General features: G+C 39.3%; 3 protein-coding genes across 6 annotated transcripts; 1 reads left to right on the top strand and 2 right to left on the bottom strand.

The window, feature by feature from the left end:
- Positions 1-4,985: 4,985 nt before the first annotated feature.
- LOC120302013 (olfactory receptor 49-like) lies at positions 4,986-26,196 on the bottom strand. 2 transcript variants are annotated; one of them, XM_039329912.1, is made up of 2 exons: positions 25,887-26,196; positions 4,986-7,077 (listed from the first exon to the last, which is right to left on the bottom strand). In XM_039329912.1, the coding sequence occupies exon 2, from the start codon at positions 6,679-6,681 to the stop codon at positions 5,737-5,739; it is 945 nt and encodes a 314-aa protein (XP_039185846.1). In that variant the 5' UTR covers positions 6,682-7,077; positions 25,887-26,196; the 3' UTR covers positions 4,986-5,736. The 2 variants fall into 2 exon arrangements, with proteins under 2 accessions (XP_039185846.1, XP_039185847.1); XM_039329913.1 differs by lacking the exon at positions 25,887-26,196 and having other exon boundaries at positions 4,986-6,691; positions 7,012-7,214.
- On the top strand, positions 13,826-17,952 carry LOC120302011 (olfactory receptor 49-like). 2 transcript variants are annotated; one of them, XM_039329906.1, is made up of 3 exons: positions 13,826-14,256; positions 15,543-15,747; positions 16,270-17,952. In XM_039329906.1, the coding sequence occupies exon 3, from the start codon at positions 16,281-16,283 to the stop codon at positions 17,223-17,225; it is 945 nt and encodes a 314-aa protein (XP_039185840.1). In that variant the 5' UTR covers positions 13,826-14,256; positions 15,543-15,747; positions 16,270-16,280; the 3' UTR covers positions 17,226-17,952. The 2 variants fall into 2 exon arrangements, with proteins under 2 accessions (XP_039185840.1, XP_039185839.1); XM_039329905.1 differs by having other exon boundaries at positions 13,826-14,506.
- LOC120302010 (olfactory receptor 6M1-like) lies at positions 22,889-25,894 on the bottom strand. Of its 2 annotated transcripts, none has more exons than XM_039329903.1 (2): positions 25,220-25,894; positions 22,889-24,452 (listed from the first exon to the last, which is right to left on the bottom strand). In XM_039329903.1, exon 2 carries the CDS (start codon positions 24,196-24,198, stop codon positions 23,251-23,253), a length of 948 nt encoding a protein of 315 aa, XP_039185837.1. In that variant the 5' UTR covers positions 24,199-24,452; positions 25,220-25,894; the 3' UTR covers positions 22,889-23,250. The 2 variants fall into 2 exon arrangements, with proteins under 2 accessions (XP_039185837.1, XP_039185838.1); XM_039329904.1 differs by having other exon boundaries at positions 25,795-25,894.
- Positions 26,197-27,244: the final 1,048 nt, after the last annotated feature.

Genomic DNA, 27,244 nt, shown 5'->3' with positions numbered 1-27,244 from the left:
AAAAAAGAAAAAGAGAAAAAAAATCATACTTAGCTTTAACTCCCCTTAAATTACATCATCATAAACAAATCTCTTATACCACATTTACTATAAAATTTACTCATAAAATAAATGAAACTTTATAGTCCTATATGTCTTCTGAATATAATCTATCCATCTTCTCCATACAATAATATATCTTTCTTGTGTATCAACAAGCAAAGATTCTTTTCTGAATAATGGTTGTCTTTTTTTCCCCAGCTTTGCTCAGGTTTCTCCAGACACTGACCTTGGAGGTGGCTATGGAGATAGACATCCTCAAAAAGTTCTTACTTCTCTTATGGAATTTCATAGAATAGCTTCTCACTTCCTTCCAGCAGCTGCAAAGGCATTAAAAGAAAGAGAGGTGATGTTCCTAGAGTGAACCCAGTTATGATGGGGCCACTCAGTAGCATTACCTCTATGTTGAAAACATGAATAAGTCAGCATTCTCTTCATCCTGCTGTCCTGTTTGGACAATACATCAGAAAAAGAAGATTGGTTCAACCCAACAATAGCCCAGGGCTGCTTGGAACTAGGACTGATCTCCCTTCTAATCTCAAAAATGATTTGCAGATGTTCTCATGACATCTTCTTATTCAGAAGCAAGATGTGCATGTAAGTGCACATAATGTGTCTAGTGTCCAAGACTGGAGACCGATCAAAGGCTTACTTTGAATGACTACTAACCTTGATGGAAAATAACTTACAATTCCTCAGACTCACCCTCTTCTGACTAGAATACTTTGTAACTGTGCTGTCCCACTCACACACACTCTCACACACATAACTGTGGTTTAGTGGGTTTATCAATATTCCCCTGCAACGCCCTTCACAAAAACCCAGAACTGTCCAAATTAAGTCCAGCCACAATTAGACCAATGCAAGTTCATAGAGCAATGGTCAATGAGTCCACAAGGCATTTAAAGACTTTCCAATCAAAATAAACCCACCAGTCAAAATTAAATCCATAATACAAGAGGATTCACGAGGCAAGAAAAGTTCAGAGTTCACAACGCACAGTCCAAATCAAGGCACGGTATCATCCTAAAGCAGTGATGGCAAACCTTTTAGAGACCGAGTGCCCAAACTGCAACCCAAAACCCACTTATGCATCGTCGAGTGCCGGGTGGGTGTGGCCCATTGACTGGGTGTGGCCCATTGGCTGGGTGTGGCCCATTGGGTGGGCGTGGCCATGGTGGTAATGACAGACTGGGTGGGACTAAAAAGTTCAATCAATCAATTCCAACTTTGCAAGATCTTTTTTTTTCCCGCGAGAAGTTGAAATTGACTGATTGAACCATTTTTTTTTGCACATGGTGGCAGAGGCCTAAAATGAAAAGGTTTTATAAAACCCAGCTGAAGGCCTAGGATTGGGGCGACAGCGTGCGTGCCCACAGAGAGGGCTCTGAGTGCCACCTGTGGCACCTGTGCCGAAGGTTCGCCACCACTGTCCTAAAGCAAGGCAAAAATTGCAATGACTGGAAAACACACAGCTAAGAAATGAACACATTATTCCCAGCATTACCTCCATCTATCTGCTGTGCTAAATGACCAGCTTCTTGTTCAGTCAATCAAGAAGGGTGAGGCTTTCTCCTTGCAAGTAATCTGGCTGACCTTCTCTGCTCCTGCCTTTTCTCTGTCCTATGTGTTCTTGGATCAGGTGCAGCAGGCAGTTCCTCTTCCTCATCACTGACAGGCTGCAGCTACATGCTTTCCCCACCTGAAGCCTCAGGGCTGTCCTGTTGCAGCTGTATTTGAGCCATCTCCATCTCAGACGGCTGCTTGGAACCATTAACTCCCTTGCAGATGTACCTGGAAATGGTTCATCTTCCTCCCAGCTGACATCTGGAGAGATAACTGGGAAAGCAGCTGGGGGAGTCATCACCCTATCTTGTTTAAAAAATGCAAACACTTACAGGGATCACCTTTTGAATGGATGGGGAGGAGAACAATCTTTTTTTTCTTTCATAAAAGTTTTCTAAATACACTGATAATAGTTGTCACTTCTCCTTTGGCCAACATTGGTTTCAGATGCTTCCAAGTAGACAGCATGAAGACAAACTGTCCTGGGAAGAAATGGATTTAATTGTCATTTATTTCTTAAGACCTGTAAGTGCTGTGGGACAGGAGGAACAGTGTAATTCAGGAGAAATTTTTTGTTTCAGAGGAGCATCTCTGCACAAGTTGCTTCTGTAGATAGTCTTTCCTTGCAGAATTGGGTCAACTCAACAAGGTTTCTACCATACACCTTTTTTGGCACAATCCAGGAAGCCAAACTTAATTATAATTGGGGATGTTGTGAAAAAGATACCAAGAAGAAAACAATCCTGGTCCAATTTCAGTGGTGGGATTCAGCCGGTTTGCACCAGTTTGGCAGAACCGGTAGCTAATTTTTTGTTGCCCAGGTCCAGAATGGACTTCCAGCAGTAGCATCCACACAAAGAACCGGTTGTTTCACATATTTGAATCCCACCATTGCCCAGTTTCTAAACCTGGACTTTCACAATTTTTTCTTGCAATATGGGGTTGAATAAAAGAGATAAGCTAAACATTCAAACTTCCTCAACATTTTTATGATCAAAATCTCCATTTCTGAATTGTCCCTGGAAATAAATAAGAATATAATTCTGATCTTTTCACCTCCAGAATGTTAGTTCATTAAAGAAATCTAGCAAAAATGTTTTGTAAGAAAAAAAAAACCTGCTGTTGGAGCACCCACAACTTCTGGAGGCAAGCTATTCCACTAATTAATTGCTGTTAGGAAATTTCTCCTTAGTTCCAGGTTGCTTCTTTCCTTGATTAGTTTCCATCCGTTGCTTCTCCTCCTGCCTTCAGTTGCTTTGGAGAATAGCTTGGTTCCCTCTTCTTTGTGGCAGCCCCTGAGATATTGGAAGACTGCTATCATATCACCCCTAGTCCTTCTTTTCATTAAGCTAGAAATAACAAGTGGCATTGTGTCTAGTCGTTGTGTGGTTTATATGTAGCATGAAGTAGGCATTTATAGTTTGCAAACCATAGTTTATGAATAGTATAATGTGAAACTTTCACCAATTGTAGCTTAATTTAAGAACAATAAAGGCATTTGCAGTAGGTTTCATTAGTTATCTAGCATATTCCCCTGTAAATATTGGACCTAGATATAATTTACATTTGCTTCCAAACCAGTCCAGGCATTACAAATCAGAAATTAACTAACTTAATATTCTACTTTGGAATTCAGAAATCCATTTCTTAGTTTTACAAAGTAATATTTTAGCTCACCACTTTTGAGATTTACACACATTAAAAAAAATGCAAAAACACTCAATCCTGGCAAACTACATACACTTACAAAATATTCACAATTTTTTCAAGATCATTATACTCATCATCTCAGTCATGCACCAAGGTATTTTTAATATGGTTACAAATCAGAAGCAAAGCAAAAACATCCAACATTTACTTGCTAATGTATTTTTGGTTTGTCATAATATTTTAACCACTGGGAATCATATCAATCATTGTAGCATTCACATAATTTTTGAGATCCTTATGCCATTTTGTCATCTTATTTGTGCTTTACTTATTTTGCTTAGTTCTGTAAGCAAAATGGACACAGGCTAATAATATAGAAAATGGCATTTACACCTCTAGATTGTCCATTTTGCTTTCAAATCAGAGGCAAAGCAAAAACATCTGTTAAAATATTACCCTTTAATTCAGTTTGTTGAGAAGCATGGCATTTTCCAAAGTACTAAGAATTTTCCATTCTTAGTACTTTGAGGAGATGTCTTGTCTTCTTGGCTCACATATGTAACCCCTTCTTCTTCTATACTTTTTCATGACAATGAAGATGGAAGCAACCTCTCATAAACAATAGAGCTAGTTACTGTTTTGAAGCAGCTAGCTATCAATTTTTGCTTCCTTAGTTATTTTTAGGATGCAAACTATTTTTGGCTCCTTGCAATCTACATAAAAGCTATTTTCTAGTTGATTAATCAATGTTTTGTTATGCCTAAAAATCAAAGCAAAAGCATCTATTAAGATATTAACCCTTAATTCAATGTTTGGGAAGCATAGCACTCTCCATTCACAGGGATTTTGAGAAGAAGCCTTGTCTTCTTCGCTCATGGATGTACCCCTTCTGCGATATCGAGCCATCATCTTTAATATCTTTCCATAGCAATGAACACAGAAACAACATCTTACACTCAATAGAGTAGTTACAATTCTGAAGCATGTGATATAAGAAGAATTCAAGACTGACTTGTGAAGATCCCTCAGGTACATCTCAGTGCAAAGAAATGCATTGCAAGGAATCTGTATCAAATATTCTGTATCTCCCTCTATTGTTGATGTCAAACCCAAAGACAGAGAAGACCATTGTGTGCAGGTTCCAAGGGATGTCTTCACTTCAATTGAGGATTTCTTTGATTAGCCATTCAATTCAGATCTAATAATACTAATCAGTTCTCTCTCAATCAATTTTGAGTATTTCAAGCACACATTTACAAAACTCATTGAAAACGGTGGGAATCAAATGGACTTGGCCGTGTCTAATTCCATTGGCCATTGGTAATAAAACTGAGCCTCCCAGTGGGACAGTGAATTCACACAGAAATTATTTGAGGGAGGATTCCAGAGCATCACAAAACATGATCAGACTTGGACATCAATGTCCATTTCTGATCTGGACTCATATTTCTTTTATTCAACTGTAGTTTTGCTTGCATTCTGAGACATTCAAGAACTTTCCTCTGCTTTCAACCTTTGCTAGATATTTGGATACCAAAAAATGTTTATACATGAGAACTATGAGTCATATTGAGCAAGATAAAGGAAGGGAGGTCTTGTCTACCATCTTTCTCCAATATCCCAAAGCAACTTTGCATGAATTCTTGATAGGTCTTGAGAAATAAGATGCTATAATTCAAAAAGTTCTTAGTCTTGTGGTTTGGTTTGAATTAACCAACAAAACCACTTAATTAGATACTTGTTTTATTCATTTTACTTATTAAACCAAATTTACTGCCCACCTCACATTAAGGTGACTATGAGCACTTTACAACCATTATTTTTTATATTGGCAAACTTCTCTAGTTCTAAATCTCATGTTTCATGCCTTTACTATGCATTTTCTGTTACATTCAGCTTTATCAATGGGAGCATTGCCTGCTGATATTCTATAATCATTGAGCTCCATTCCCCAGTTCAGTTATTCTACCCTGAGATAAATATCAAGACGGATAGCTACATTCACCAGTATTGACTTCATAAGTAAACCAAAACCAAATATCTTATTGTACTGTATTGTATTGCATATGATCCACACAGAGTGCCAACTAATAAAACATACTTGAACCCAAGAAACAATCAGGAGATGGTGGCTGTATGGTCTGCTTCTGAAGATGGTAAGAGCTTTGAGGATGCATTAGGTGAAGCTCTCATGTCTCCTAGGTCACATAATGTACAACCAGATGTGTTTTGTAAATGGACAACCAGGAAAGATGGGCAATTGTCTTTTTACATTGTTCTTCACTAGCAAACCAATTTTTTTCAGGGATTTGGCCTTTGATGTCAATCAGATGTTTCTATTCTTGATTACCCCATCCTCTATGTTTTCTCAAATCCCCTTGTAAGACCATCTCAATGGGTAATTATTACATCTGAAGGCAGCACAATCCATTCAAAGACATTAAATCTGAACATCTATTTTGGAGCCCTAGCAATAGCCAATCATCTCATTTTTTTTACAAAACCAATCCTTTGTCTCAGTTCAGCCTTCAAAGCATCCTGCACTTGTCTGTTCCTCAAAGAGTATGCGATTGGGATGAGAAAGGGAGTGATAACAGTATTCAGAAGAGCCACTATTTTGTTGTAGTCTAATCCAATGGTGCCTTTTGGCATGATATACACGAAAATACAACTGCTGTAAGTGATAGTGACCACTGTCATGTGAGAAGCAAAAGTGGAGAAGGTCTTCTTCCTCCCAGTAGCTGATGGAATGCGCAAAATGGTGGAAATGATTTTGACATAAGAGACAATGTTGACACTTAAGGTCCCAAGCAGAATGAATATAGCAACTACAAAATAAGTCATTTCTAGGAAGCTGGTGTCAATACATATCAGCTTCATTAGGGGTCCATAGTCACAAAAAAAATGATTCATGACGTTAGGACCACAAAATGGCATAAGAAATAAAGGAATGGATATAACTAGAATTAGTGATAACCCCCCAACCAAACAAGAAAATACTAATAATGAGCAGATTCGGGGATTCATGATGGTTGTGTAGTGAAGAGGGTTGCAGATGGCTATGTAGCGATCAACAGACATTGTGGCCAGTAGGAAGAACGCAGTGGTGCCAAAGACCAAATAAAGAAATACCTGTATGAAGCAACCAGCTAAAGAGATGCTCTTAGTACCAGTAGCTATGATGACCAGTGCTTTGGGAATTATAGTACTTATATACCCAGTATCTACCCATGCCAAATGTCGGAGGAAGAAATACATTGGGCTACAGAGTTGAACGTTCACCAGTGTGATAATAACAATCATTGTGTTTCCTATTAATGTCAAAAGATAAATCCCAAGCAGGAAGAGAAAAAGGCTAACTTCAAGTGGAGGGTTGGCATTCAGCACCAACAGTATGAATTCCTTTATTGTGGTCCTATTTGCCATTAGTTCATTCCTAAAAACAGAGTGAAGATATTAATTTCCAGATCCCTATTCTTCTTTTAATTTCATGTTTCAAATGAGCATCAGCTTATCAGTTTCCATTCTTTGCATTAAAAATCAAAGAAGTTTAAAACCTGATGCTTTGAATCAGACCACAATTCTTCTAATATGTTATTCCAAAGAGGACAATTCTTCACTGTAGTCTACTTCTGAATGTGGTTAATCCATGTGGAGCTACAAGGGATCCCTCCATGTTTCAGCCTGTCAAAAACAATTCATCCTTGTGGACACGCAAAGGTCTGTTTCTGGATGATGATATTTTGGTTATCTCACCTTTGCTCAATGTTCTCCAGACTGTTCTTCTTAGATGGGTTCAAATTCTCTTTCAATATTTTTTACCTAAAATCAATGGGAACAGAGGAATGTTAACAGAATCAATGTGAACAGATAAAGTTGATTTGGGGGCTGAAGATTAAAATGCATACAGGAACTGGGTACATCTAGTCTAATGAAAAGAAGGACTAGAGATGACATGATAGCAGTGTTCCAATATTTAAGGGGCTTCCACAAACAAGTGGGGGATCAAGCTATTCTCCAAAGCACCAGAAGGCAAGACAAGAAACTATGGATGCAAACTGAACAAAGAGAGAAGTAACCTAGAACTAAGGAGAATTTCTTGACAGTGAAAAAAAAAATCAGTGGAACAACTTGCCTCCAGAAGTTATTATACTCCAATACTGAAAAAAAGTATTGAAAAAAAAGGAACTATCAAATTTTATTCCCTTATTTTTGATGCCTAACATTTTCACCCCTTGCAATCTACATATAAAAGTATTCATATCATTGTTATGATGTTATGCTATTGTCTCATTTTAATTTCTGCTGGTAGGAGCCATTGTGTACATGGTTAAACTGTGTTTCATTATGTCTACAAATCAGAGGCAATACATCTGAAAACATCACAAGAATCCTTTTCATAAGATGTACATAAACTGGGAGAAACTAGTGGCCCCAAGAATGAAACTTTGGGATGATCATCAGTGAGAGGTCTAGCTTGAATCTGGAAAAAGAAAGGAAGTAGTGGTTCCTATTTTCATCTCCATATCCCAAACTTTCAGCAGGAAGATTTCACGTGGTCACTTCCAATTCAGTCTTCTTTAGACTGGCATTCTGATGGCTTTGCCTACACATACTGTAGGATGTGTTTTTATTTTCCTCCATCCTGTGACACTTTTCCCCAGAAATAAACTTAACATATGATTAATTCCAAGGCAACAATATCCCTCTTTAATAATCAGTTAAATAAATCAACATTTTAAAAGTATAAGTTGAGATACGCCCTTGGAGACATTTGTTAATAGGTTCCCGAGAGAGTAAAGTTTGTAAGTAAATTTATTCATTCTGGTGGCATCAAACTTTAATGATATTAGGCCTGATTTTCCTAGCTTGCAGTGCATATGTTCAGCTTCATAACAGCAATGAAACCCAGGCAGGATATCCAATCCATGCAGTCAACGGATGTGACACAAATGTACAACCAAAGATGAAAAAAGTTGGTCTCATTTTCTCCATGTTCTTGAGATTTTACTGAGAAGATCATCAAAATTGAGGTGGCTGCAGATGATTAGATAAATAACTTAAAAACAGTGTATCTTTTTTTTTTTAATTTATAAACCGCACCACTTCCGCAGGACTCTGGGCGGCTAATAATAAAAACACCATAAAACATGACAAAACAAACAGTACAATAACATTCACCCCGGGGTCAGGTTTTATAAACCCCAGGCCTGCCGGAAAAGCCAGGTCTTAAGCAGCTTACAGAAAACCAACAGAGTGGGAGTGGTCCTAATCTCCGGGGGGGAGCTGGTTCCAAGACGTTGGCGCCATCACAGAGAAAGCCCTCCCCCGCGGCCCCGCCAAATGGCACTGCTTGGCCGACGGGACCTGAAGGAGACCCAGCCTGAGGGATCTAACCGGACGAAGGGAACTATGAGGTAGTAGGTGGTCTCGCAAATAGCCTGGCCCTGAGCCATATAGGGCTTTAAAGGTAATAACCAACACCTTGAATTGGACCCGGAGACCAATAGGCAACCAGTGCAGCTCACGGAGGATAGATGTAATGTGGGTGTATCGAGGAGCACCCACTATCACTTGCGCGGCTGCATTCTGGACCAACTGTAGTCTCCGAATACTTTTCAAGGGTAGACCCATGTAGAGCGCGTTGCAGTAGTCCAGACGTGATGTGACAAGGGATGAGTGACTGTAAGGAGAGCCTCCAAGTCCAGGTAGGGTCGCAACTGGTGAAACAGTATATAAAAAATCAATGTCTATTCTGGGATGGTGGACTTTAACACCATGATATGTAGGAATCCTTAGTCTTGAAAAATAAGGACAAATATCTAAGAAAAGAAAGAATGCACTGGTAATGTGAATTTCTTAAGAAAATAGCTTTTGGGGGGTAAAATATGGGTAAGGGATGATGCACTAGCTACTGTATGCATTTTGGACTGTTGTTTTTAAACAATATAATTTACCGAGATGTGTGAACTTATTGAAAAGCACCTCAAGACAGAATCCAGAAACAGCACAGAAATAGATATCCTTCATATTCTGAATGTGGACAATTACAAGTTTATATGCTGAAACAATCTGGAATTCTGATAATCTGTTCTGAAGTTTCAGGGTGTGTTGAAATTCTAAGAATTCATGCTGCAAGACCCTTCAGACTCCTATTGGACATGGAACTGAACTCTCCCAACATCACAGAGGTGACTGAGTTCATCTTAGTTGGCTTCCAACCTTCCAGGATCTTGGAATGCTTCTTGTTTTGGATGTTCCTGTTGATTTTTCTGCTCACATTAACTGGGAATTTCACCATCATCACACTGGTATGCATGGACCAACACCTCCAAACTCCCATGTACTTCTTCCTCTGCAACTTGTCTCTTCTGGAGACTTTCTTTGTCTTGACAATCTGCCCAAAGATGCTCGTCAGCCTGATTTCTTCGAACAAAGCTATTTCTTTTGGGGGATGTATTGCCCAATGCTATTTCTACTTCTCCTTGGGTACCTGTGAGTGTGTTCTTATTGCTGTGATGGCCTTTGATTGCTATGTTGCTATCTGCTACCCACTCCGTTATGTCATCATCATGAGCAAACATCTCTGTGTCTTCTTGGTTCTGGGCTGCTGGACTGGGGGATTCCTTCTCCTTCTCATTCCACTGCTCTTCCTTCTCAGTCTGTCTTTCTGTGGCTCTAACCTCCTTGACCATTATTTCTGTAACTATGCCCCAATTGTAAAGCTTTCTTGCAGCAAGAATGTCCATTTCCTTTTGGACTTTGAGATAGCTTTCTCTTTAATGGTGCTGCTCACCTCCTTATCTGTCAACGGGGTCTCCTACCTCTATATTATTTCCACTGTCCTATGGATGCATTCCACCAAAGGCCAGAAGAAGACCTTTTCCACCTGTGCTTCCCACATTACAGTAGCTACCATATTCTATGGCAGTTCCATCTTCATGTACTCCTTACCCACCAAAGGACGTTCGCAGGGTGTGCAAAAATCCATTGCACTTGTCACTGCAGTTATTACTCCATTATTGAATCCTTTTATTTACATTCTGAGAAATCAGAAGGTCAAGGATGTCTTAAAGGAGTGTCTAAAGAACTCTTTTCCATATTGAGAACCGTTTACACCAGTGGTTCTCAACCTGTGGGTCTGGACCCCATTTGGGGTCGAACGACCATTTCACGGGGGTCGCCAAACAAGGCTGTCTGCCATTTTTCCTCTTTTTCTTTGGCCACGCCCCTGGCACCCAGTGATGTATAAGTGGTTGGGGGTCACCACAACATGGGGAACTGTATTATGGGGTCATGGCATTAGAAAGGTTGAGAACCACTGGTTTACACCTATCTGCATTTAGCAAGCTTCATTTCAGGGTTGCAGAAATTGATGGAAAACTAGTTTATGCATGGATAGTATATAGGAAATTTGATTCATATTTGTAGGTCTAGTAATTTCTTTGCCTTTTTATATGTGGAATATATATATATATATATATATATATATATATATATATATATATACACACATACATACATACATATACATATACGTATGTGTATGTATATGTATATATACATATATATGTGTATATGTATATATACATATACAAATATATGTACAAAATATATTTCATTTTATATATATATATTTCATTTATATGTTTTCCTTATTTTGGTGTTCAGAACATTCTAATGACATTACTAACTTCTCAATGTATGGCAATAGAAGAGTAATTAATTTTCAATGGATCTGCATTTTAGCTATGGACATTTGTCTGCATTTTTGTATATGGACTTTTAAATTCATATATTTCATGGACTGTGTATGTTTACCTTATTCATGCATTCAGAATGACCTAACGACATTGCCAACTTCTCAGTGCATGGGAATAGACCAGCACACCAATGTAAGAAATAAAAAATATAAGAAGAGATTTCATCCGAGATCAATGGGAAGCACTGTGCTTTGGCAAATTAGTCCTCTCATCACTCCCTTCCTGGACAGCAGAGAAATTTTGGAGTATGTACACAATAATTTGTTCTGCCTCTAGTTCCGTATCCAGCATGGTAGACCATTTTTTATTCTGATTTCTACAAAAAGAAATTTATATCTACTTACAAAAATTAATGAGGTCACTGAATCAGCATGGATTTCATTTCAAGGTGACAGGTTTTGATTCTATGTGAAGATGTCATCCTAAAAACAAATTGAGTTCCTCAAGAAGCTTCACAAAACTGGCTTCAGTGCTAATGCTTAAGTAGAGAAAGTCAAATTAAAGGGGAAGAAAAAATGACTTATATACGTTAAGGCCAAAAGGTCTGATTTACAATTAAATCTTTAATGAATTTTGCATTCTTGATAGAATTTACATCTGCTGTCACTCCTTGGATCAGAATGAGAAAACCTGGGATCCAACTTAAACTGCTTGCACCACAACTCACATTTAATGTCATGGGAGACAACTTTTTCACATTCAGGAAGAAAAGCTTTTCAACCATTTTTCAACCATGAATAATTGCAGAGGTTATAATAGATATTATAGGAGTTTTCCCATTCATTATTAAGAAAGTCTGGTGGTTGGTTTTTGTTCTACTCAAAAATAAATGATGTGAAGACTTTGGTGGTTTGGTATGGTTATTTTTCTTCTCAATGAAAAAATGGTAACAAACTTGATCTTGCACGTTTTCACTATTGTCCTTTTTCATATTGGAAAATTTGTGGCTCCAAAGGTCAAAAATGGGGCACACTATGGATTTGGGGAGGGCTGAAAATATAAGATTTAGATGCAAGAAAATCTTCAGCCTTCCATCACAACCTCAAAGCAGAGATTTGATTTGTATAAATGTCTTCCTATTGCTTTCATTTGAAAAAACCTTCCCAGCAAAGAGTAAAGGAAAAAATTGTTAGTTTGCAGCCAAGCCTGCAGGGAATACACTGAAGTTGAGTTGCTCCACTCACTGTTTATATATTGCTATAAGGATAACCATAATATTAGACTCCAATAGAGATATTGATATGTTCAAGTGATCTCCTGCATTAAAAAAAATAAGTGTGTCCAATAAAGGGTAATAGAGTATAATTGGTAAATATAGAGTAAAATCGTAAAAAAACTGACTGTTGCTTCTTTAAAGATGGATTCCTTTAAAATACAATCTATATATTTCATTTTTATAAGTAGTTGATATACTATAGAATATTTGATATAGTATTCTTACTATATTGAGCCTGCAGTGTGTGGCAGGAGCCAAAAAGGCTGATACAGTCCTTGGTTGTATAAACAGAGGCATGGAATCAAAATCACGTGAAATATTAGTATTGCTTTATAAATCCTGAATAAGGCCACACCTGGAATATTGCCTCCAGTTCTGGTCACCACGTTACAAAAAAGATGCTGAGACTTTGGGAAAAAAATGCAGAGAAGAGCAACTGAGATGATTAAAGGCTTGGAGACAAAAACATGAAGAACAGTTGCAAGAATTGAGTAGGCCAATCTAGAGAAAAGGATTATGAGTGACATGATAGCAATATTTCATTATTGAGGGACTGCCACAAAGAAGAGGGCTCAACTTAATTTCCAAAGTACCAGAAGGCAAGAAAAGAAACAATGGATAGAAACTAATCAAGGAGAGAGGCAACCTGGAATTAAGGAACAAAATTCTAACCAGTGGAACTGTTTGTCTTCAGAGGTTGTAGGTGCTTCACCACTGGAGTTTTTTAAGAAGAGACTGGCCAATCACCTATGAAATGATATAGGGTCTCCTGAGCAGGGGTTGGACTAGAAGATCTACCATGTTTTCCCCAAAATAAGATCCAGTCTTATATATTTTTTGCCTCCAAAAAAGGCACCAGGTCTTATTTTCAGGGGATGTCTTACTTTAGGATTGCCACAGCCAGGCCTTCAACACCCTGACACCTGTCGCACTGCTGCTTGACTTCTTTAGTGGCTGCTTGCTGCTGCTTGTGGCCAGACGCCACGTGGCACATAGCAGTGGTGCCGCTGCTGATAGCAGGAGGCCGCGTGGTGCTTCGGGCTGGTGTGAGTGGCACCAGCCTGAAGTGCGATGCGGCCTCCTGCCATGTTACCAGCCATGCAGCTACAAGCAGCCACAGAAGAACTCAGGCAGTTGCAAGATAGCTGTCGGGGCATGGGAGGTCTGGCTGCAGCGGTCCTACTGGTAAGGTAAGTAGGTGTGGGGTGCGTGGGGCAGCTCTACCCTTTCACTCTTTCTCTAGCTTGATTTGTGTCCCTTGTCCCCAAACTAGGGCTTATTTTGGGGGTAGGTCTTACTTTTGAGGAAACACAGTACTAGGTCCCTTTCAGCTCTATTCTCTATTCTGATTATTTTGGAAAATAATAAGTTTGTCAGTGTGTCTCTGTGTGTAACAGAATAACAGAGTTGGAAGGGACCTTGGAGGTCATCTAGTCCAACCCCCTGCAAGAAACCCTATACCATTTCAGACAAATAGTTGTCCAACCTCTTCTTAAAAACCTCTAATGTTCCAGTTACCATTTGAAAAAGCACCTTTGGGATTATTCTGTTGAAATGACATATCTATTGAACCAAGGCCAGCCAAAGCACGGGGGAAATTACCTATCCCTATAACATAATGAGATGACACCATTTTTGCACTCTGTGCTTCAAAAACTAACAAACCCTAGGTTGTGGTTTATAAATCACAGCAGTTGATGTGATTTATCACAGATGTGAAGGCAGAACGAAACCACAACCAAACTTGGTGTGTGGCATGAGAGAGGGGAAAATAAAGTGCCCTACACAAGGAATGTGCACACAATGATTTTCCCTGTCTTTGGGTTTGACATCAATAGAGGAAGAAGTTATAGAAAACCTGATACAGATTCCCCTGCAATGCATTTTATTACTGCTTGAGGAGGTTCTGAGGGAGCTTTGCAAGCCAATCCTGTATACCTCTTACACCACATGCTTCAAAACAATAACAAGCTCCATGGTTTATAAGAAGTTACTTCTATGCTCAATGCTGTGAAAAAATATGTATGTATGTATGCAGAAAAATTGTCCTCTGTATATCTGTGACCCAAGAATCTTCTGAAAGGCACTCTGGACGGTGAATGTTCTCTTTTCCCAAATTTGAATTAGGGAGTAAAGTTTTGATGAATGCTCTTTCCTTGTTTTTTATTTATTGATATATTCAACCCAGTCTAATAAACTAGAGGATGATTTTACTGAAGATAGCATAAGGTTCACAAAATCTGCATGAATATTTTAATATAAATTGGAAACGGTGAGTATTTTGGAAATGTTTCAATTCTTGGGTCAAGAACATTGAGGTTTACTTCTGCTCTGAATATCAAGACCGTGACTGCAGAGTTTCAGATTTTTGCAGTAGGTAAAGGCTTTTTAATGTGTGATGTTTAGGATGCGTTTAGAAACAAAACTCAAGCCCATTTTGTTTTCCTCCTATAATTCATCATAGGAGAATATGCCCTGCAGAACCCATTAGAACTTACTTCTGAATCAAGTCTCTTTTGATCCTAGTTTATAAGCGTGCAGGTTGTATTTGCCTGGCTGACAAATCTGGATGATGAATATTTTGTCAGAGAGTTAATTAGTCTGAAATTTCCCTGAATAAGCTTTATGTTGAATTCATCTCCCCACTTTACCCTCATGGCAAAATGCTAAGGAGATGTTAACCAGCACAAAGGTGTTGTCCTAGAGTGAACTTCCAAAAGGGACATTTAACAATTAGCAAGTAACCTATTTGCCTTCAGAAGTTCTGGCTGGTCCATCACTGGAGGCTTTTAAGAAGAGGCAGGAGACCCACTTGTGTGGCATGGTATAGGGTCTCCTGCTTCGGACAGGTTGAACTTAAAGACCTCCAAGGATTCTTCCTACTCTATTCTTCTCTATTTCTGTATTATCTCTGTTACTATGGATCCTCTTGTAGACCCAAGAAGGGAGGATCATTGGGAAGAAACAAGGGACTGATGAATTTTCTACTGTGTCTACAATGGAGAGACACATAATGTGAACACTTAGCTTTCCAGAGAAGGATCTAATGCTCAGAAAAATGAAAGGAATCAACAGAATAGGACAATCAGCAGTAAGGTGGACAGGCTCAGTTCCAGCAATGATGAACGTATTATTGGAAGACTTGAAGGACTAGGTTAAAGACAGATCTTCTGTTCAGTAGGAGTTGGAAATGATTTGATAATTAATCTATATTGGACATCTTTCCAATTTGGTAATACAGTATTCTTTTTTCTTTTATTCCCCATCTTTCTTCCTTATTCAACAATTATCCAAAATTGTGACTGGAGCTGTCACCCTTGTTCAAGGAAGTTCTCAAAAATTATTCCTCTTTAAGCGAGATTCATCATTTTCTGCTAGTGCAACAGGATAAGTCTTAAACCCAGAGAAGCTGCTAAGCGGTCCAAGTATGTTTTCTGAATGCAGCTCCATTGAGAAGAATGATAGGATCATCTTTTCTTCAGGACTTGAAACATTATCAATTTGAAACACAAGGTTAGTAGCAATAACTACTTTAGCATAGTATTGGTAGAAAGCTGTTCAATATTCATTGACCATTATAGAAGATATAAAATTACTGTAAGACTTTTTTCTCAGAAATACTACAGCTCCATTAGCACTTAGATTATATACAGTGCTTTATTGCCCTCTCTAAGCAGAATTTTCTTCTGACAGAAAGAGAAAAATGACTTTTCTCAGGTGAGATGGGAAGAGAGCATTGAGCAAATATAAAATAATCAGTTACTTTAACCATGCAAAAATAGATTTTTTTTTCCTGACTCCAAGTATGACTTATTTTGGACAGGTGAGAACACAGTGTGGTTTCCTGTACGCTCTTAGGCTGATGACTACAAGTACCTTGATCTGATTCAAACCATCATTTATTACTTATGTCAGAGACCAACCATTTGATGGTCTACAGAGAATTAAAGCTGGTGAAATTGTGTTCATTTGTAATGGGCAACTGAAACAAAATTGAAGTTGGAATAATCTCTTCTCACTTCACTCTTTTTTTAGGAATGAACTAAATGGAAAACAGCACCACAGTGAGGGAATTCATATTGTTAGGGCTGACTAACAACCAACAAATTGCTGTTGGCCTTTTTCTCATCCTGCTTGGGATTTATATTTTGACATTGATAGGAAACATGTTGATTATTATTATCACATTGCTGAATGCCCAACTCTGTAGTCCAATGTATTTCTTCCTCCGACATATGGCTTGGATAGAGATTGGGTATGTAAGTAGCATCATTCCTAAAACACTGGCCAACATAGCCACTGGTAACAAGAGTATCTCTTTAGCTGGTTGCTTCGTACAGATGTTCCTCTATTTTGTTCTTGGCACCACTTTATTCCTTCTAGTGGCCACAATGTCTGTTGATCGCTACATAGCCATCTGTAACCCTCTTCATTACACAACCATCATGAATGAACAAATCTGCTCATTATTGGTACTTTGTTGCTGGATTGGGAGTTTGTCACTAATTCTAGTTCCATCTATTCTTTTCTTTCAAATGCCATTTTGTGGTCCTAACATCATCAATCATTTCTTTTGTGACAATGGAGCACTAATCAAACTCTCATGTGTTGATACCAGTCTCCTAGAACTGATTAATTTTGTGATTGCCACATTCTCTCTGCTTGGGACCTTAAGTGTCAACATTGTGTCTTATGTCAAAATCATTTCCACGATTTTGCGCATCCCATCAACTACAGGGAGGAAGAAGACATTCTCCACCTGTGCATCTCACATGACTGTGGTCTCCATCACTTACAGCAGTTGTCTTTTCATGTACATAAGACCCAAAGGCAGCAGCAAATTAGATTTCAACAAAATGATAGCTCTTCTGAATACTGTCATGGTTCCACTTTTGACCCCGTTCATATATTGTTTGAGGAACAGACAAGTGCAGGATGCTTTGAGGACTGAACTGAGACAATGGATTGAGTTTTGCAAGAAATTGAAGTGATTTGTTATAGATGTGACCTTGAATCAGATTTTAAAGTTCAACTTCTGCTTTGTTAAGTTATAGCATGTGCTGCTTTCAGATGTAATGATCACACACTGAGGTGGTTTACAACAGGACATGGTAATCAGGAAGCCAAACATCTGATAATCCCCAACAAAATAAAGCACAATATATCAGGAACATGCACACAATATTTTGTTCTGTCTTTGGATTCGATATCTACAGAGGAAACTGAAAGAAAATGCTTGATAGACATTTCTTGCAATTTGCAATAGGTTTCTTTGATCCTCGAGAAGGCCCTGTGGGATCTTCACAGTTAGTCTCGAATACATGTTGCGCATTATGCTTTAAAACTGTAACTAGCTTCATTGTTTATAAGAGGCGGCTTCCATGTTCATTGCCCTGAAGAGATATGGAAGAAGAAGGCAGCAAAACTGCACAGCAGGTACATCTGAGAATGGAGAAAGTTATGCTTCCCAAACATTGAATTAAGGGGTAACATTTTAACAGATGCATTTGCTTTGCACCATTTCACAATCTAGAAAAATGACTCTTACTCACAGAAAATTGCAAGACCATAGCCTAGAGACCATGAACAATTTCTGAATCTGTTTTGTGTATATTGTATGTGATGAAAATACTGCCTGCCAAATATAAACTAATGAGAAAAAATGATATACATTATTGCTTTGCCTCTGATTTGTAACATTATTAAACATATCCTCTAGGAAACACTCTGTGTTTTAGCTGAGAGAGCCAGTGTTGTCAAAAAAAACAAAACAAAACAAACAAACAAACAAAAAAAACCTCTTTCGTGGTCATGCGGCCAGCATGACTATATGCTGAGGGACACAAAATGCTTCTCCCTTCCTATCAAAGTGGTACCTATTTATCTACTCACATTTCTATGCTTTAGAACTGCTAGGTGGGCAAGAGCTGCAGCAAATTATGAGAGATCAACCTGTTGCACAGCATTCAGGTCTCAAATGTAGGCTGTCAGTTTTCCAGCTAACAAGCTGAGCATCTTTAACTGCTGAGGCATCATGCCCTCTTTCAAAAATACACTTCCCTTCTACTGTCCAATATTCAATAGTGGTGAATATCTGTGTCAGACCATCCTATTTGAGCTTCTCCGCAAGTAAGCCAGTAAACAGGAACGTGGAGACCACCAATAGCTTTATTGCGATATTGGAAATAAAATTAGCACTGGAAGTGGCTTGCTCCCAGCTTCTTATATATCATCCACGCACTCCACCCTAAAGCTGCCTGACCCCACCCTAGCACCCGAGCACCCTGCCTGGCCCCACCCTAGCACCCTGCCTGTCTCCACCCTAGCACCCTAGCCACCATCCACTCTCCGAGCACCAGCCCCACCCACTAGTGTCTCCATCTTGGTCCTACTCTCAAGGGGGGTTTGCCATCAGTGCGAACACCACCTGCGGTCCGCTGCGGCCCACCGACCCATCGCGGCCCCTTGGAACAAGCTGGTTCCACATGGAAGGTTGTCGGCCCAGCGAGGTGTTTCTCTGTGGTGTTTCTCTATAGCCACAGCCCTTTGTTACAGCCAGGTGCACCTTGATGACATCATCATGGTCAGACGCGTCACGCCAGCAGTCCCCGACAGGAGACCAACAGCAGCAACACCGGCAGCAGCATTGCATCGGAGCAGGTAACCAAGGCCTTGTCAGATGGTGAACTAACATTGGCTCCGACCAGGCCAAATGCGACTAGGCCTCGCAGGGCACGACATTCAGCTCCCCTTACCAGGAGTCCCCCTGGAAGGAAGCACAACACGGTTAGAAGCCCCCTGATTACTGAGCCCCGGTGTCCCGCCTGCCCGGCCTACCGGGATGGGTTTGATGATATCTGCTTATAAGTCGGGGAGCAGAAACATCTCTAGCCTCCACCCAGGATGCCTCGGATAGAGGATACTCTTTCCACAGGACAAGGTAGTACAACTGACTCCTCCTTACTCTTGAATCCAGAATTTCCTGTACTTCATATCTGCCTGGGGTGACTGGGACTGGCCCTTCTTGTATGGCCTCAGCCGCCACTGGCTTTAACAAACTGACATGAAACATCAGGTATATTTTACCCAGGAATCGCCGTAGTCGTAATCGTACGGCTACCGGGTTGATGATTTTGGGTCACCCTGAAGGAACCAATATACTTAGGGGCTAGTTTCCTACATGGCACCTGGAGGTTTATGTATTTTGTTGACAAATAAACCAGGTCACCCATTTTGAACGGTGTTTCAGTTCTACGTTTTTCATCTGCTTGTTTCTTGGCCACTTCCCCTGCTTTTGTCAGTGCTCTTTTGACTACATCCCACACCCCCTTTACGTGGTTGTACCAGTCATCGACCTTACAGGGTTGGGGCTCCTGGGTTCTGCACTCCGGTATTGGTACGAATTCCCTACCGTACACCACCTGGAAAGGGGTGAATCCAGTGCTGCTATGTACAGCATTATTGTATGCCATCTCCACAAATACTACCAGATCCACCTAATCCATCTGTTGGTATGAGATGTAACTTAGGAGTTATCACTCAACTGCAGCATTAGCTCATTCTGCTGCACCATTGGTGCTTGGATGATAGGCTGAACTAAGACCTTGGGTGGAGCCGAGGAACCGGATGAATTCATGCCAAAAATGTGCTGTGAATTGAACTCCGCGGTCTGAGATTATGCGATGTGGTGTCCGGTGGAGTCGATATACATGGGTCAGAAATATTTTTGCTAACTTTCTGGCTGACGATAATCCTTTACAGGGAATGAAATGGGCTTGTTTGGAAAACAAATCTCCTATGGTCCATATCACCGTGTACCCTCGAACCTTAGGCAGCTCCACAATGAAGTCCATGGCTATATCTTGCCATGGACGGTCCGGGTCTACGACAGGCTGAAGCAACCCGATCGGCTTCCCGGGATATGGTTTTCACTGAGTGCACACATGACAATCATTTACATATGTCTAAATATCCCGCCTCATCCGGGGCCACAAGAACTGACGTCTGGCTAGATGTAAGGTTTTTAAAAATCCAAAGTGAGCCGCTTGTTTCGAGTCATGGCACCAGTGACAAACCCGTTTTCGCATTTCTTTTGGTATGTATAGTTTATTGCTATACCATGCCAATCCGTCCCTTTGAGTTAGCAAGCCAGGATTGTCCCACAGCCACATATCCTGTACTAGTGCCGCTCTCAAATCATCCTCAAAAGACCCCACCTTGGTGCAAGTATGTACCCCAGGTTGGTCATATGTAGGCAGGATTGCTTGCACTACCTCAACTCTTTTACTGTCATATTGTGGGAGTCGGGACAAAGCATCAGCGAGGAAATTCTTACCCCTGACACATATTTGAGGTGAAAGCAAAATCTTCTGAAATATTGTGCCCAACACACATGCTTCGATGACAGACGCCTAGGGGTTTGCAATACTTCCAAGTTCTTATGGTCAGTCCAGACCTCAAACGGATATTTAGCTCCCTCCAGCAGATGTTGCCAAGTGGAGAGAGCTCACCGTATACCAAATGCCTCCTTCTCCCAGATAGCCCTTGCTCTCTCCATCTCTGTCAACTTGAGGGAGGTATACGCACAGAGCTGCTGTTTCCCTTGACTGTTCACTTGGAGTAACACAGCCCCCACACCAACATCACTAGCATCAGCCTGTACTACAAATGGTTGTTCTGGATCTGGGTGCAACAACACAGGCTCTTGTGCAAACAATGCCTTCAGTGTTTGAAAAGCTTTTTGACAGTGAGTTGTCCCGGCCAAGGCCTGTCCAGGACAAGGTTTTGTTTTACAGGACCGAGTGCATAATAAATTTGTTATCAATTATCAATTATTCTCTTACTAATAAAGGAGAAAATTTGTAGCTCAGTGTTGACATGAGGGATCCTTGGTGCTCTCTGAGCTTGCTTGTTTCCTTGCAGACATTTCATTACCCAAACTAGGTAACATCATCATCAGTGCTAGTAAGGAGTGGGGTTTGCTGTCAGTTTATATTCTAGACTAGCTTTGCTGGCTGAGGAATTCTGGGAGTTGAAGTCCACACGTCTTAAAGTTGCCATGCCACTTGTGGACTTCAAGTCCCAGAATTCCTCAGTCATTAGATGTTGTTAATGTCTATGTGTCTATTAAAAAGACATTAACAAGCACCTCTCCACCAGCAACCAGCACCCAGATCAGCATAGATTAACTCCAATGTTAACATCAGACCAATAATCAAGTAAACAATATCCCAAGTATTACTAGGTAACTGAGCAGGTTACCTAGTTTGGGTAATGAAATGTCTGCAAGAAAATGAACAAGCTCAGAGAGCACCAAGGACCCCTCAAGTATTCTGTATCTGCTGCCTTTATTGATGTCAAACACAAAGACAGAGAAAATCATTGTGCTCATGTTCCTCATACTTTGTGCTTTGTTTTGTTCTCTGTCATGTAACATACTAAGTTTTGTTGTGGTTTGCTTTTGACTTAACCTCTATGAACCCAACCTCTGTGATATGTAACTATGGTACAGGCTTTGTTACTTTTTGAAGCACACAGTGCAAAAGGTGTTAGCAAATTCAGGATGGGATTGGGTGGATTAAAATGATATTGGGTTAGGTTGGATTGGATTGAATTGAAAGTTGGTTATAAGATGGGTGGCTATGTAAACGTTTTAAGTAAATAATTAGGCTGTATTTAAAACCAAATTATTTTTCTAGTTGAATGCAACTTTTCCTCTTGACCATTCATGATGCTCAATCTCACCCTCCCACTTCTTTCTGTGGAGGAGTTATTGTGGGAATTAGGTGCTTCTGCTAAAACACGTAATTCCCACAATAATGTCTTATGTCTAAAGATATAGTTTATCTTTTCTATTACATTCTATTATGGGTGTCTTATGATTAGATTACTTTGTTATTTGTATGTACATTGAGAGTTTATGCACCAGAGACAAATTCCTTGTGTGTCCGATAAAACGTTGCCAACAAAGCTATTCTGTTCTGTTCATCTGACGATGTGGCTGGTGGGTCCTTTTCTTATAAAGCTAGGAAATAGTGGTAGAATAGCTGTCACATGAAGCATTGGGACATTCCTGCTTTAGGGAGGGGGGACATGATTGGAGAAATAATGAAAAGAAGTGATGTGTTGAATCATAGGTAGTATATAATCCATCTGGAATGTCCAACATATGTAGGAAATACGTCACCTTTTCTCCACTAGAACCATGCTGTGATGACTCAAAGGTCATTGATCTGTATCCAGACACAACACCTTACTTATTTCCTCCCAGCTTCCATAGTTTCATACCTCTAAATATACATCATCATTTCTTTATATCATTTCTGTTCTGTTCCCAGTTTGCAAATATTTCTCATATAAGACTTAAATTATAATTAGGAAACAAATCAATTTATGTCAGCTGGTTTTTTTTCTTAAATACTATTGATACTGCAACCCAAAATGATTTTTTTTCAAAAGGATGATGTGACAGTTTCACATTATGTGGGTGAAAATAATTCTGTTCCTTGCATACTTACACATATATTTGAAACTACATCACCAGTTACATTACTCTAATAGTAACTTAGAAATTAAAAGCCAAGAAGGTGAAAGATCAAACAAGAGTGCTGAGATCTAAGGAACAGCCAAGCAAGAATTCTAGTCCCAACAGAGGAGAATTTCAGTGCTAGTCTTCATTCAAGATCATGATTACAACCAGAAATAGAAATGCAACAATTTCAAAGCATCAAAATGTACACAGATTGTTTCCAAGTCCTGAACAATCCATCATAATATAAAAACCACCTTTCACAAAATTTAACTCTGATGTAACTGTGGCCATACCCATGCTATTCTTCTAGTAGCAGCACAGAAGCCCTTTTTTCACTGTGCTCTTCTGGAATGTATTTTTGAGATCCCAATCTAGACTACAGCAGTAGGTGATAGTTCTCTTATCCATGTATCAACAAACTCCAACTCTATGTTGATTTGTTTGAGATCAGCCAAGGTTGGCTAAGTGTTTCCAATGGTTTCTTCTCACAAAATACGTTTGTGCCTTTGTAAACAGTCTCGCAAAGCATCTTTGACCTTCTCATTCCTCAAAGTGTAAATAAAAGGGTTCAGTAATGGGGTGACCACAGCAGTTAGAACTGCCACAGCTTTCTGGGCATCCCGAGAATGACCCTTGCTGGGCAAAGAGTACATGAAGATGGCACTGCCGTAGAAGATGGAAGCGACAGTTAGATGAGAGGCACAGGTTGAAAAAGTCTTCCCACGGCTGCCACTGATCTGCATGCTCAAGACAGTCACAATTATGTAGAGATAAGAGACGACAGTTACACACAAAGAGCTGAGTAACACCAGAGGAGAGAGGGTAGATTCCAGAGTCAGGAGAGTATCTACATCATTGCAAGAAAGCTTTATCAGTGGAGCATAGTCACAGAAGAAATGATCAATAACGTTAGAGCTGCAGAAGGACAGTTGGCTCAGGAGAACAATGGGGCCAAAATTATTCATGAAAGCACCAATCCAGCACACCAATATCAAATTCACACAAACCCGTCCATTCATGATGATCGTGTAGCGCAACGGATGACAGATAGCAATGTAGCAGTCAAAGGCCATTACGGCAATCAGGATGATTTCACAGGTACCAAAGAAGAAATAAGAATAGCATTGACTGATGCAGCCCAAGAAAGAGATAGATTTGTTCTGAGAAACTAAATCCATCATCATCTTTGGTGTGATTGTCAGAACAAAAAATATCTCCAAAAAGGAGAGGTTGAAAAGGAAGAAATACATGGGGGTTTTCAAGTGTTGGTCTATGCATACCAGAGTGATAATCATGAGGTTTCCAGCTAAGGTGAAGAAAAACACAACCAGAAGCAATGAAAAAAGGAAGAATTCCATGGGCCTAGGTAGTTGGAAGCCAATTAAGATGAATTCTGTCACTTGTGTTGTGCTGTTCTGAGTCCTAGTTCTCATTGCGAATTTGCTGGTGGAGATAAATCAAACAAAGTAACAAACCACTTCAGATTGGTGTAATTAGAAAATATATATTTTGCCTTCTTCTCTTAAGTCCCAAGTTCAAAACTGGAGACCTCTCATGAAAAATCTCCCCAGCCTTCTGAAGTCAAGAGATCATGCCTCTTCTGATAGAAATGTACCAGCACTGAAATGACTTCTCTCAAGGAGGAGAAACTGAGAATGGATGGTCAACTTTTCTTCAAAATATAACTCTGCAAAAGAAGATATTTTGTTTGGATCATTGTTTTTCAGTCACTGTGTGTGGTTTTTAATAAAAGAAGAACTTGTTTTTATGGAGGAAGGTGGCATTGCTGCTATTATGTGATATTCACTCAAATTATTCTTTCCCATATTTCATGACCAAAGACTGTCTATAAAATTAATGCCTTTATAGAGAAGTATATGAAGATACTTCTTTTTATGTAAGTATATAAAGATACAGTACTGTATATAAACCTCTTGCCACAAACTAGAAGAAGTCAAGCTATTCTCCAAAACACCTGAGGACAGGACAAGGGGCAATGGATGGAAATTAATCAAGGAGAGAAGCACCCTAGAACTAAGGAGAAACTTCTGACAGTTAAAACAATTAATCTGTGGAACAACCTGCCTCCAGAAGTTGTGAATGCACCAACACTGAAAGTTTTAAAGAAGAGATTACACAACTATTTTTCTGAAATGGTATAGGGTTTCCTGCCTGAGCTGGTGGTTGGGCTATATGACCTCCACGGTCCCTTCCAACTCTATTCTATTCTATTCTATTCTATTCTATTCTATTCTATTCTATTCTATTCTATTCTATTCTATTCTATTTCACTCCACTCCACTCCATTAAACACTGAGAGCTTCTACACCAGAGATAAATCAAACTTGGCCAAGTAAAGTATTCTTTAAGTAAGTATATTCAACAAAATATGTAGAACTCAAAACCACACTAGGGGAACATTAAGAGAACCATGTGGGAACTCTTTTAACTTACCACAAGTGGCTTTCAGTTCTTCTATTGGTACAGGTAAAACACACTGACCATAAAAGACATTTCTTTTAAGTCATGCAGAGCTTGCAATAATATGATGAAATCTCTTGGGTGACATTGATGTGAAAATAACCATGCCCTCCTGTACTATCTTCTATCAATGGAGTTTTGCATCTTTCTATTTAATGCTGTCGGTTATGCCTTCTTGATTGACAGGCAGAATGATGCCTTCATTTAAGGCTTTTCTTCAGGCATGTATTTACTGAAGTCTATGTCTTCTGGAAGGAAGAACCCAACTGGTTCTCTGGAAGTGAAATTCTATATTATAAATCAATTTAACCATGAAAACATAATTGCTGAGGTTCTATGAATGACTCTCATCATCTGTGCTACTTCACATAGCATACTGGAAGGTATAGATTTCTGAATTATCATGGATAATGAGGCTGTGCTGCTTATAATACCACTGACAGGTAGAGTTAGAAGCCATTGAGGACAAATGTGAACTAGAATTCTCCTTTTCTCAGTTTAAGGTCCTAGACCTTATAGCTCTTCCTGTGATTTCCTATTGGCCATACCTGATTTAAGTGATGGGAGGAAAAGGTCATAATTCCTGATGGCTTCCTTTTGCTACCTCTGAATCATGCATAGACAATTGCACAATACATACTGTATCTGAAAACATCACAAAAATCCTTCCCATAAAGTGTACATGAATTGGGAGAAACTAATGGCCCCAAGAATGAAACTTTGGGATGATCATCAGTGAGAGGTCTAGCTTGCATCTGGAAGAAGAAAAGAAGTAGTAGCTTCTATTTTCATCTCCACATCCCAAACTTTCAGCAGGAAGACCTCACGTGGTCACTTCCAATTCAGTCTTCTTTAGACTGGCATTCTGATGGCTGTGCCTACACATATGTTTTTATTTTCCTCCATCCTGTGACACTTTTCCCCATAAATATACTCAGCATATGATTAATTCCAAGGCAGCAATATCCCTCTTTAACAATCAGTTAAATAAATCAGCATTTAAAAAATATAAGTTGAGATATGCCCTTGGAGACATTTGTTAATAGGTTCTCCAGAGAGTAAAGTTTGTAAGTAAATGTATTCATTCTGGTGGCATCAAACTTTAATGATATTAGGCCTGGTTTTCTGATCTTGCAGTGCATATGGTCATAATATTTTCACCACTGGGAATCGTGTCAATCATTGTAGCATTCACATAATTTTTGAGATCCTTATGCCATTTTATCATCTTATTTATGCTTTGCTTATTTTGCTTAGTTCTGTAAGCAAAATCACCACAGTTTAAAAATATAGAAATAGCATTTACTTCTCTCGATTGTTAAACTATGTCCCTTTTTCTTTCAAATCAGAGGCTAAGCACAAACATCTGTTAAAATATTACCCCTTTAATTCAGTTTGTTGAGAAGCATGGCATTTTCTATTCTTAGTACTTTGAGGAGATGTCTTGTCTTCTTGGCTCACATATGTAGCCCCTATGCAGTTTTGCTGCCTTTTTCTTTTATACCTTTTCATGACAATGAAGATGGAAGCAACCTCTCATAAACAATAGAGCTAGTTACTGTTTTGAAGCAGCTAGCTATCAAATTTTGCTTCTTAAGTTATTTTTCGGATGCAAAATATTTTTCGCTCCTTGCAATCTACATAAAAGCCATTTTCTATTTGGTTAATCTATGTATCGTTATGCCTACAATTCAAATTCAATGTTTGGGAGGCATAGCATTCTCCATTCGCAGGGCTTTTTAAAAGAAGCCTTGTCTTCTTCGCTCATGGATGTACCCCTTCTGCAATATCTCAGCCAACATCTTTAATATCTTTCCATAGCAATGAACACAGAAACAACATCTTATATTCAATAGAGCTAGTTACAGTTCTGAAGCATGTGGTATAAGAAGAATTCAAGACTGACTTGTGAAGATCCCTCAGGGACATCTAAGTGAAAAGAAATGTATTGCAAGGAATCTGTATCAAGTATTCTGTATCTCCCTCTATTGTTGATGT

The sequence above is a fragment of the Crotalus tigris genome, unplaced genomic scaffold, assembly GCF_016545835.1.
Source record: "Crotalus tigris isolate CLP2741 ecotype Arizona unplaced genomic scaffold, ASM1654583v1 scf7180000024422.1470167, whole genome shotgun sequence".
NCBI lineage: Eukaryota > Metazoa > Chordata > Lepidosauria > Squamata > Viperidae > Crotalus > Crotalus tigris.
Note: the sequence above shows the minus strand (reverse complement) of the source record. Positions and strands in the feature narration are given on the sequence as shown.